Raw genomic sequence first — 12,992 nt, 5'->3', positions numbered from 1 at the left:
ACTGAATTATCTGTCAACATAAGAAAGGAAACATGAATTCGCTATGGAGGGATGGATGAGTAGATAGAAATGAAAGAAATATAAAACAGGTAGCTAGATAGACTTGAAAGGCACTATATAATACACAGATAAGTATGAAAGGCATTATATTACATAGATAGATAGATAGATAGATAGATAGATAGATAGATAGATTTAAAAGGCACTATATAATAGATAGATAGATAGATAGATAGATAGATAGATAGATAGATAGATAGATGTGAAAGGCACTATATAACAGATAGATAGATAGATAGATAGATAGATAGATAGATAGATAGATAGAAAGGCAGTATATGATAGATGTAAATGATAGATGATATATGATAGAGTAAATGCCTGCAGCGCTCATCGCGCTTTCTCTATTAATGTTTTCCATCTGGGACTTTTCCAAGAAATGTTTACAGTGAAATCAGAGGGGCCTCTTGCTATTTTGGAATTGTTCTGTTTTTTTTTTTCCCAGGATAACTCTAAAGGATTACTGAGTGAGGTGCACAGATTTGGCCGGTTGCAGCCATTCTTTCCAAGTCATTTATCACTAACTACAAAACGTTAAAAGTATGCACGTGAATGAGGCCTGACTCCATGGGTCATGGAGCGGTCATATTCCAGAGCTCTGCTTGTTGTTCTTGGCAGGCAGTTTGGCTCCTGCTGGTTGAAGTTACATTCCTTGTAACGATGACCCTCACTTCACTCTGAATTGGCACACATGAGTAGGTGTTTTAAAAACAAACAGAATTCTGTACGTCAACTTTTCCATGTCTAAGGCCAAGGTGGCTGCTGCTTTCTTGCCTTCTTGTTAAACTCTGTGGCTGCTGTGTCCCCGCTGACTGACCAGCTCCTTTTATCCATTTCTGATTCCAAAACAGTGAGTGGGGTGTCTCCCTGATCCTGAATAAACCTGGCGGACCACAGGAAATCTAAACACACTGCAGACTCTGATTCAACAATGAAAAGATGCGATCTGCAACACTGTGGACAGGCGCCCTGGGGGTCTCACCACAGCCCAAATTCTAAGCTGTTTCTTCTTAATCAGGTTGATGTTGTGCTTTTCCTTGCTTGCCAGGCCACATGGGCGCAGGGTCTACCTTGGTTGTTGTGTTCAGTTTTGAATGTGGCTGGGTTGGGTTGTTTCAATGGGTGGTCATTGGGCACTTGGCAAGAGAGAAAAGTAAACATACTGTATATACACACACACAAATGTTATATATATATATATATATATATATATATATATATTATATATATATATATATAGTCATACACATGCGCTCTAGGAAGAACTTAAAGGCTTAGATAATAACAATACTACTCAGGCTCAGCTGAGGGCGCTAAGCAGTAATGGTATCTCTTCTTCTTTCACCTCTGCAGATGTCACTTCTAAAACCTCTTCCTCCCAGAATTAACCTGGAAGCACCACCGTCTAGGCTCAGACTTGACTGGTTTCAGCACAACTAGTCTCCATGTGCCTTTTGTGCCAACTTATAATATATGGGGTTTGCCTACACTGAAAAAAGTATAACCTCCATTCAACTTAAAGTGATTAAGGTATTGATTCACACTTAATATTTTCAATCTGAACCAATAGAATTCTTTTTATCTTATTGAACCTACAATTATTAAGTTGAGGCAAATCGTTTAGAGTGATTGGGTGCAATTCACTTGTTTTATACTGAAGTAAATCTATTTTTTAAGTTGTTACAATTTAAAATGGTTTATTGGTCGTAACCTGTTTTTATGCTATTAGAAATATTATGAACATAACACATTCCAATGCTGTACTTTTTACATTTATTTAAAAATCTAGCGCAAATACACAAGCATTTTGTAGTGTAAATCTTAAATATACAACAAAAAATGATAAATGTTTCTACAGCTTTCTTGAAAGTATGTCTTATTACGAGTTCTTATACTTACGAGGTGTGGCAGAAAAGTAACAAGACTGATTTTTTATTTACCAAAGTTTTTATTTTTTTCAAACATCAATGTTATCCCCTTCAAAGTAGGTTCCTTGGGCAGCCACACACCGGTGGAGACGTTGTTCCCACTGTTGGTAGCAGCGCTGGAAGTTTTCAACCGGTATGGTCTTCAGCATGTCCGTTACACTCTTTTGGATGTTTTCTAAAGTCCTGAAATGACGTCCTTTGAGGACATTTTTCAGTTTAGGAAAAAAGGAAAAAGTCACACGGACTGAGGTCAGGTGAATAAGGGGGCTGGGGAACCACAGGAATGCGTTTTGAGGTCAGAAATTCTGTTATGGAGAGGGCAGTTTTTCGGCACCATTTTGGCACAGACCTTTCGCATGTGCAAATGTTCAGTCAAAATTTGATGAACGGTAAATCTGTTCAAATTGAATTGTTCACTCAACATTGTTAATGTTAAACGACGGTCTGATATCACAAGAGTGTTCACACGTTCGATGTTTTCATTGGTTTTCGAAGTTGAAGGCCTCTCTGAAAAACTTGAATTCGGGATAAAGAATGTTCCCCAATAGCCTGTTTTAACTTTTCAAACGTCACACTTGCCGTTTAATGGCACAACGTTGCTCCAAATTCCACTGTTCCATTTTGCGTGACGCACAACCAAAAACACAACTTTGCCAATAGCAGTCACAAAAATCACGTAGTTAACGGAAGGAGTTGAAACTCGCACTGAGCTATGGGAGGCTACTGATACACGTGCTCTATCAAGGACAACAGCGCAGCGCTGCCAGATCGCTTGCAGTGTTGCCAGTCTCATTACTTTTCTGCCACACCTCGTAAAATTAATAGATGAGAAACAGGGTTACTTACCAGAAATCCTCCACTATAAACGTCTACTGCTGAAAATGACCAGACCTGTATCGCCACATCCACTCCACTCGGGAAAGTCTTCTTCTTTTTTGGCAGTTGGAAACTCAGCACACTGGAAAGTTTGACCAGAAGAAAATACAAATGGCGACTCAAACACAACACACAAACAACCTAAAATATTAGGTTCACTGAAATAGGATTTTTATGTTGATTTCCCTCCACCATAACTTACTTTGGTACAAACAAGTGATACCTTGAGATACGAGTTTAATTCGTTCCATGACCGAGCTCTTAAGTCAAAATGCTCTTATCTCAAATCAATTTTCCCATTGAATGAATTGAAATGCCATTAGTCCGTTCCGGACCCCCAAAAAGCACTGCAATTTTTTTGTTACATGTTTTTAAATATGAAAAATGTACTTATAAATAATGAATATTGTATAAAAAGTACAGTATAATGTACAGCATTTACCTTGGAGATCAGACGAGTTGAAGGTGCTGACGGAGGTGGTGGAGAAAGGCTGAACTGAATAACTGAATGTTATTCACTGATTTTTGCCCTTTTCGCCGCACCTTCCTCACTTTCATCTGCAGGGGTTTTCAATAAAAACCTGTCCAATGAGGTCTGTTTCATCCTGTCTTTCAGAATGTTTCTAAAATGCGTTAGGTAAGTGTCATTAAATAGCACCGCTGCACTTTCAGTTGCAACTTTTTCAGGGTGTTTCTTTTCTTTAAAGTTCGAAACTTTTTCCCAAATTGCAAACACTTCCTTTATCTCACTTTATGAGGTAACCTCCTCTGCGATACCGATCTCCTGCAGAACCTCCGTATGTTGCCGCGTCTATAGTTCTGTCAACTCCTCCGTCGTCAGTTCCTCGGAATGTGTGGCAACAAGCTCTTTGATGGCTCGTATTTCGAATTTTAGCTCGTAACTGAAGGCAAAAAATTGACCTAGTGACGGCTTGTATCTCAAAAAACTCGTACGTTGGGACACTCATATCTCAAGGTACTACTGTATTTCAAGCTGCAACACTAAATGACTAATCTTAAGTTGCCTGAAAGAGAAATTTTACATTGAATGAACAACATCAATGTTATACTTTTTTCAGTGTATAAGTGCCTCCTTGAGATGCAATGCACATTTCCCAGTACTTCTCCCATTCCTGTATGTGTAATTTATTGCCGTGTCTAGAGCCTCCTAGAGTTACCATTACCAATTTATGTTAGGGTAACACTATACTGAATATTATTGTCTACAAGGGGGTCGCATCTCTTGCCCACCCCACAACCCCCCCACCCCCAGGGCACGCTTCATGCCAACCAATTATCGTCTCTGCCGCTCATGTTGTGGGGGAGGGGGAGGCTGAACACATGCTAAGGACGGATCATCTGCTGACTGTCTGCTAGCTGCTACTGAGCTGCGTGATCTGCTTGTTGCGCTACGCGTCGATCATTTAAAAGCCTGCATAGCAGCTGTCCTTTTGTCTCACTTCCTTGTCTCGTTGGATGTTAAAGTGTCTCCAGAAAATTGTTTGTAAGTAGGGCATGATGTGCAAGAAGTCTCGCAGGACTTCAAAGTGTCTCTCTGAGATGATCACGTCTCGACCCAAGATTTTTTTGTATAATAGATAGATATATATAAAAGTCAAGGTATCTACGAGGTGTGGCAGAAAAGTAACGAGACTGGCAACACTGCAAGCGATCTGGCAGCGCTGCGCTGTTGTCCTTGATAGAGCACGTGTATCAGTACCCTCCCATAGCTCAGTGCGAGTTTTTCAGAGAGGCCTTCAACTTCGAAAACCAATGAAAACATCGAACGTGTGAACACTCTTGTGAGATCAGACCGTCGTTTAACATTAAGAATGTTGAGTGAACAATTAAATTTGAACAGATTTACCGTTCATCAAATTTTGACTGAACATTTGCACATGAGAAAGGGTCTGTGCCAAAATGGTGCCGAAAAACTGCCCTCTCCATAACAGAATCTTTGACCTCAAAAGGCATTCCTGTGGTTCCCCAGCCCTCTTATTCACCTGACCTCAGTCCGTGTGACCTAAACTGAAAAATGTCCTCAAAGGACGTCATTTCGGGACTTTAGAAAACATCCAAAAGAGTGTAACGGACATGCTGAAGACCATACGGTTGAAGACTTCCAGCGCTGCTACCAACAGTGGCAACAACGTCTCCATCGGTGTGTGGCTGCCCAAGGGAACTACTTTGAAGGGGATAACATTGATGTTTGAAAAAAATAAAAACTTTGGTAAATAAAAAATCAGTCTCATTACTTTTCTGCCACACCTCATATATCTCTGCAAAAGGATGAAGGTCCAAGTCTTTAGAGTCCTGGTGCTTCCTGTCTTGCTATAAGGTTGTGATTCATGGACGCTATCCAGTGACCTGAGATGAAGTCTGGTCTCCTTCATGTGTGTCTCTCCTTGGGTACCATTGGTTTGACTTTGTGTTGCTCATGGAGTCCAGAATGAGGCACATGACCTGCATTGTGAGGGAACGTGAGTTACGGCACTACGGCCATGTGGCGTGTTTCCCAGAGGGTGATCTGGTTCATAACATCCTCATTGTTGGGGACCTGAGTGGCTGGACCAGGCCAAGGGGTCGCCCACGTAACACCTGGCTGCTGCGGCAGATAGAGGGTCATTTCCGGAGGGTGGGACTGGACCGCGTGTCTGCCTGGGGGGTTGCCAGCTGGGATCCCGAGTTGTTTCGCCGTGTAGTGGGTGCGACAACGCACTGTACCAGTGCATGCTCCCCAACTTGACTTGACTTGACTTGACAAGGTATGTGTGTGTAGATAGATAAGCTCCAGCATCACTACCGAATGGCTGGAGCGATTTCCATGAAACTTGGAACACATATTTCTCATTGGTCAACTAAAAGTACTGTAGGGTGGTGAAATCAACCCTAACCCACTCCCTTCTGGATAGGGTGGGTTGTGATCTTACGTGATGGTGACAGTAGTGTGAGGGGAATACATAACCCTCGTTTTTTTGCCTCAAAGAAAATATATTTAAACACATTCCTATATAATATGAATAATGATAACATGTACAGTCATATGAAAAAGTTTGGGAACCCTCCCCAGCCTGCATAATAATTGACTCTCCGTTCAACAAAAAAGATAACAGTGGTACATCTTTCATTTCCTAGGAACATTTGAGTACTGCGGTGTTTCTGAACAAAGACTTTTAGTGACGCAGTATTTAGTTGTATGAAATTAAATCAAATGTGAAAAACTGGCTGTGCAAAATTGTGGGTCTCCTTGTAATTTTCAAGATTCAAGAGTATTTATTGTCATTTCATCTATATACAGTAGTGAAACGAAACAATGTTCCTCCAGGACCACGGTGCTACATAGAACACAGAACAATGAAGAATCCATGACACATAACATAAAGACACGTAATATATAACAAGGTGCATGTGAGACAAATGTGCAAACATGTGCAACCATGTGCAACATTGCAGAGAAGAATGCATATATCAGATATCAGATCGGTCCATGAGTGTTCAGGAATCTGACTGCTTGTGGGAAAAAACTGTTCCACATTCTGGTGGCGAGGGCCCGAATGCTTCGGTACCTTTTTCCAAATGGCAGAAGTGTAAACAGTGAGTGTGCAAGGTGTGTTGGGTCATTCACAATGTTGGTGGTTTTGCAGATGTAGTGTTTGGTGTAAATGTCCATGATGGAAGGAAGAGAGACGCAAATGATCTTCTCATCTGTCTTCACTATCTGTTGTAGGGCTTTACGATCCCTGACTGTGCAATTTCCAAACCAGACAGAGTTGCTCAGGATGCTCTCTACGGTTCCTCTGTAGAATGTAGTTAGAATAGCTGATGGAAGATGGGCTTTCTCAGCCTATGCAGGAAGTAGAGCCGCTGCTGGTCTTTCTTGGCTAAAGAGCTGGTGTTGTAGGACCAGGTGAGTTTCTCTGCCAGGTGGACACCCAGGAATTTGGTGCTATTGACGTCCTCCACAGTTGAGTTGTCAATGTTCAGTGGCAGATGGTCACTCTTAGTTTTCCTAAACTCAACAATCATCTCCTTTGTTTTGTCTACATTCAGAGACAGGTTATTGGTTTTACACCAGTCTGTTAACCGCTGCACCTCCTCTCTGTATGCTGACTCATTGTTGTTGCTGATGAGACCCACCACAGTCGTGTCATCGGCAAATTTTATGATGTGATTAGAACAGTGCGTTGCTGCACAGTCATGAGTCAGCAGTGCAAACAATAATGGACTGAGCACACAGCCTTGAGGGGCTCCAGTGCTCAGTGTGGTGGTTTTGGAGATGTTGTTTCCAATCCTGACAGACTGAGGTCTCAATTTTTTGATATGAATGCATGTCACTGCTCAATACTGATTACCTGCAACACCAAATTGGTTGGATGAGCTCATTAAGCCTTGAACTTCACTTCATAGTCAGGTGTGTCCTATCATGAGAAAAGGTATTTAAGATGGTGGAATTGCAAGTAGTGCTTCCCTTAGACTCTCCTATGAGGAGTGACAGCATGGGATCCTCAAAGCAACTCTCAAAAGATCAGAAAACAAAGATTGTCGAGTCTCCTGGTTTAGGGGAAGGCTACATAAAGCCACCTCAGAGGTTCAAACTGTCAGTTTCAACTGTAAGGAATGGAATCAGGAAATGGAAGGCCACAGGCACAGTTACTGTAAAACTAACCCAGGTCTGGCAGGCCAAGAAAGGAGCGGCATATGGGCAGGATTGTGAGAATGGTGACAGACAACCCACAGATCACCTCTGAAGACCTGCAAGAACATCTCGCTGCAGATGGTGTATCTGCACATCAGTCTACAATTCAGCACAATTTGAACAAAGAACATCTGTATGACAAGGTGATGAGAAAGAAGACCTTTCTGCACTCACGCCACAAACAGAGTCGCTTGTATGCCAATGCTCATTTAGACAAGCCAGATTAATTTTGGAACAAAGTGCTTTGACCTGATGAAACAGAAATGGAGTTATTTGGTCAGAACAAAAAATGCTTTGCATGGCGGAAGAAGAACACCACATTCCAAGAAAAACACCTGCTACCTGCTGTCAAATTTGGTGGAGGTTCCATCATGCTGTGGGGCTGTGTGGCCAGTTCAGGGACTGGGGCCCTTGTTAAAGTCGAGGGTCGGATGAATTCAACCCAATATCAACAAATTCTTCAGGATAATGTTCACGCATCAGTCACAAAGTTGAAGTTACGCAGGGGTTGGATTGTGTCACACACGTGTGCATAGGAGGCATTGAAGAGGGGTAAGATGAGGGTAAGATGGCAGCTTGGGACCTGATGTAGTGCACTAACCTCTTTTCTCCCTCTTCTACAGATAAGCTGAAGGGAAACCCAGCTAAACTGGCAGCACCTTCTGCATCCCTGTCCAGACCACGTTCTCCTACTGACCGCACTTCTGCCACTTCCCTCACGGACCCACCTCTTCCTGCACACCACCTATGAAAGCCCCACACCTCTCCTCTCCATTCAGTTCTATACTGCTCAAAAAAAATGAAAGGAAGCCTTTGTAATATGAGTATAGCATCAAGTCCATGAAACTTGTGGGCTGTTGATCTGCTCAGTTAAGTATCAGAGGGGCTTGTTCATCTGTTTCAGCTGCTTTGGTGAACTAGAGGGGCAACAATGAGATGAACCCCAGAGCAGGAATGAATTGGTAAACAGCTGGAGGGAGGCCACTGACATTTTTTTCTCCATCTGTTTTGTCACTCGTTTTGCATTTGGCTATGGTCAGCATCACTACTGGTAGCATGAGGCCATGCCTGGACCCTACAGAGCTGGCACGGGTAGTCCAACTTCTCCAGGATGGCACATCAATACGTGCCATCGCCAGAAGGTTTGCTGTGTCTCCCAGCACAGTCTCAAGGGCATGGAGGAGATTCCAGGAGACAGACAGTGACTCTAGGAGAGCTGGACAGGGCCCCTCGTAGAAGGTCCTTAACCCATCAGCAGGCCCCACGGGTATCTGCTCCTTTGGGCAAAGAGGAACAGGACGAGCACTGGCAGAACCTACAAAATGACCTCCAGAAGGCAGGCAAGCCATTGGTGTGAATATCTCTGACTAAACAATCAGAAAGAGACTTCATGAGGGTGGTCTGAGGGCCTAATGTCCTCTTGTGGGCACCGTGGAGCTCGATTGGCATTTGCCATAAAATAGCAGAATCTGCAGGTCCACCACTGGCGGGCGCCCTGTGCTTTTCACAGATGACAGCAGGTTCACCCTGAGCACATGTGACAGACATGAAAGGGTCTTGAGAAACCGTGGAGAACGTTATGCTGCCTGTAACATCGTTCAGCATGACTGGTGTGGTGGTGGGTCAGTGATGGTCAGGGGAGACATATCCATGGAGGAACGCAATCCAATCCAAAAGAACACCTCTGGATGGGACATTATGTTTGGCAGGTTGCACCTCACACTGTCCAAGACCTCAGTGATGCCCTGGTCCAGATTTGGGAGGAAATCCCCCAGGACACCATCTGTCATCTCATTAGGAGGAGCATGCCCCCCCCACTCTGACATTGTCAGGCATGCATACAAGCATGTGGGGGCCATACAAACTACTCAGTAGGATTTGAAGTTACTGCAATGAAATTTTGGCACAATGGACCTGCCTGCCTGCCTGCCTGCCTACCACATCATTTTTTTCCCTTTGATTTCTGGGGTGTCTTTGATTTCAGCCCTCTGTAAGTTGATCATTTTCATTTCTGTCAGACGATGTGCGATCCTTTCATTCCTAACACATCACCATATCAGTCCATATCAGTCGATCTTTTTTCCCCATTGAGATCTGATGTGTTTTTCAAAGTGTTCCTTTAATTTTTTTGCGCAGTTTATTTGGACTCCGTCTCTCGTGATTACTCGCTGGTTTTGTTTCGTTCCATCTCATAATAAATAGGGTGGATCCCCAAACCTTTATGGACATTTTTCACTTAGGGGTGTACTCACTTTTGTTGCCAGCAGTTTAGACAGTAATGGCTGTGTGTTGTTATTTTGAGGGGACAGCAAATTTACACTGTGATACAAGCTGTACACGGACTGCTGTACATTATATCAAAGTGTCATATCTTCAGTGTTGTCCCATGAAAAGAATAGAATAAAATATTAACAAAAATGTGAGGGGTGTACTCACTTTTGTCATATGTGTATATACATTTATAAACGCCCCTACACACCCAGACCAATATATTAAATAAAGTTAAAAACACAAAGCAAGGATTTTAATGGGTTATGAGGAAAACAAAAGTAAAATCATTTGAAAATTATTTAATACAAGCTAAAAAGAAATTCTGTAAAAGTGAAATCATTTGAAAATATGTATTTAATGCAGACAACAGAGAATTATTATTATTATTATTATTATTTAATACAGGCAGTTAGAAAAAAAGTGGGCTGTGGCGAGTACTAACAACACGCTTTGTTGACCGTCACTGGACGTTGCAATGCTGATCCAGAACTGCACAGCAGCGCGGCTGGAGAGCAAAACGGTAAGAGTGTCGGCGTCCTCAGCCAGCCAGAGCAACTGAACAAGTCGCACGCAGGCAGACAACGCTCGTTTCATCAAGAGAATCTGAGAAAAGAAAGTTTAATTACTTATAAAGTTACAACTAAGTACCAAAAGCAAGTACAAGAAGTACAGAAGGTAGTTAAAATATAACTTAATTACGAAATTTGAAAATTAACTAAATACAGGACATTTGGGTGTCCCTGAAAGGTCAGTACAGGACAGGGGACAAAATGATCAAATATGGGACATGTCCCATATATAAGGGACATCTGGCTACCCTAAACGTGCCCTTAGACTACATCAAGGCTGATGACGATTTTTATTGTTTGTTTTCAGGCCCGGCCATATCCAACAATCTGCAGCACTTCTTCCAGCCTGTTAATCAAGTTACGCTGATACGCCTCTTGATACTGTATAAGAGTCCGTTTAAAAAAAGCGTTGTAAACAAGTAAGAAAAAGAAATTCTTCAGCGAGACAGGGCACAGATCTTGTATGCCTTTGGACCCAACGTAATTCCGGGCTTGGTTTCAAGAGTCAGCTGCTGTCCATTTGGGCAATGGAAGGTGAAGGCTTGTAAGAGTGACGTGAAAAACAGGAAAATTTCCATACGGGCAAGGTTTTCTCCAGGACAGGCCCGCTTTCCTATAGGGAGAGAAAAATAAACAAACAAACAAATAAATACATAAATAAATAAATAAATAAATACAGATTTATCTCACAGTTGAAGGGGCATATTAGTTCCTCCACTGATTCACTTTCTTTATTGGAATCTTTGTGCCAAAATAAGCACAGGAAGATTACAAAGATTTCAAGCTTTCAGGGCAAGTCAGGCCCCTTCTTCAGGTAAGCTTGCATATTGTAATCCTTCCAGTTACCCAATAATAGGGGTCATTCTGCTTAACTTCTCACTACATCCATAATTGATAGGCACTATATGATAGACAGATAGATAGATAGATAGATAGATATGAAAGGCACTATATAATTAATAGATAGATAGATAGATAGATAGATAGATAGATAGATAGATAGATAGATAGATAGATAGATAGATAGATAGATATGAAAGGCACTATATAATTAATAGATAGATAGATAGATAGATAGATAGATAGATAGATAGATAGATAGATATGAAAGGCACTATATAATAGATAGATAGATAGATAGATAGATAGATAGATAGATAGATAGATAGATAGATATGAAAGGCACTATATAATTTTTTTTTTTATTTATTTATTAATTTTATTACAATCAATACATAGCAATCAAGTTTTACAAAAAAAAAAGAATTATGCTAAGAACAGATCGATCCCCACCCTTGAGAGAGAGAGCAAGCCAAGCGGTGTAAAATTTAAGGCTTTTAAAAATACCTAAATCAACAAATTCTCTGTGCTTTATAAAATCATTTCAAAATATTACTGATTAGATCCTGCCATGTTTTGAAAAAAGTCTGCACAGATCCTCTAACTGAGTATTTGATTTTTCCAATTTTAAATAATATAACACATCAGTTTCCCACTGACTTAAAAGAGGAGAGTTTGGGTTCTTCCAGTTTATCAGAATAAGTCTGCGTGCCAACAGTGTAGTGAATGCCATCACAGTTTGTTTGTCTTTCTCCACTTTAAGACCCTCTGGAAGAACCCCAAACACAGCTGTTAATGGGTTAGGAGGGATTGTGAGTCCAAGACTGTCTGAGAGGTAATTAAAAATTTTTGTCCAGAATAATGTTAATTTGGAGCAGGCCCAGAACATGTGACCTAGTGAGGCTGGGGCTTGGTTGCAACGTTCGCAGGTTGGATCATGCCCTGGAAACATTTTGGAGAGTTTTAGTCGAGACAGATGTGCTCGATATATAATTTTGAGTTGTATAATTGTATGCTTTGCGCATATGGAGCTTGAGTGAATTCTCTGCATTGCTACTTTCCACTCCTTTTCTGATATATTAATTGAGAGGTCATTTTCCCAGTGTCCTCTTGGATCTTTGAAAGGAAGGGATTGTAAAAGGATTTTATATATTGTAGAGATGGAGTCTAACTCCTTGAAATTGAGCAATAATTTTTCCAGCGTGGATGAGGGTGCAAGATGAGGAAAATCTGGAAGGTTCTGTTTAACAAAGTTCCTGATTTGAAGATAGTGAAAGAAATTTGTAGCTGGAATGTTAAATTTGGAACGTAATTGTTCATAGGATGCAAAGGCGTTGTCTATATAAAGATCTCTAAGCAAGTTAATTCCAAATTTTTCCAGATATTAAAACTGCATATGTTTGTGAGGGTTGAAAGAGGTGGTTCTTTTGCAGGGTGCCACAGAAAGAAGCTTCTCCGTCTTAAAATGCTTTCTACATTGGTTCCAGATTCTAAGTGAGTGGAGCACAATTGGGTTATTAGTGTATTGCCGATAGCGTGTGTTTATTGGAGCACAAAGCAAGGAATACAAAGAAGTACTGCAGGATTTTACTTCTATTGCGGTCCATGCCTGTGTATGTTCTTCTATTTGTGTCCAGGTTCTTATCGACTGTATATTTGCGCCCAGTAATAAAACTGGAAGTTAGGTAGAGCCATGCCGCCTTCTGCCTTTTGTCTTTGTAGGGTCGCTCTTTTGATGCGTGGATGTTTAGA

General features: G+C 41.4%; 1 protein-coding gene across 3 annotated transcripts in view; it reads right to left on the bottom strand.

Moving 5' to 3' along the window:
• Positions 1-10,433: 10,433 nt before the first annotated feature.
• LOC120514607 (cytochrome P450 2J2-like) overlaps positions 10,434-12,992 on the bottom strand; it is a 62,443-nt gene continuing 59,884 nt past the window's right edge. For all 3 annotated transcript variants that reach the window (XM_039735084.1, XM_039735083.1, XM_039735085.1), the window contains one exon: positions 10,434-11,013. In XM_039735084.1, coding sequence (XP_039591018.1) covers positions 10,838-11,013 — 176 coding nt within the window. In that variant the 3' untranslated portion in view covers positions 10,434-10,837. The remainder of the gene's footprint in view (positions 11,014-12,992) is intronic.

The sequence above is a fragment of the Polypterus senegalus genome, chromosome 14 (genome assembly GCF_016835505.1).
Source record: "Polypterus senegalus isolate Bchr_013 chromosome 14, ASM1683550v1, whole genome shotgun sequence".
Lineage (NCBI taxonomy): Eukaryota > Metazoa > Chordata > Cladistia > Polypteriformes > Polypteridae > Polypterus > Polypterus senegalus.
Note: the sequence above shows the minus strand (reverse complement) of the source record. Positions and strands in the feature narration are given on the sequence as shown.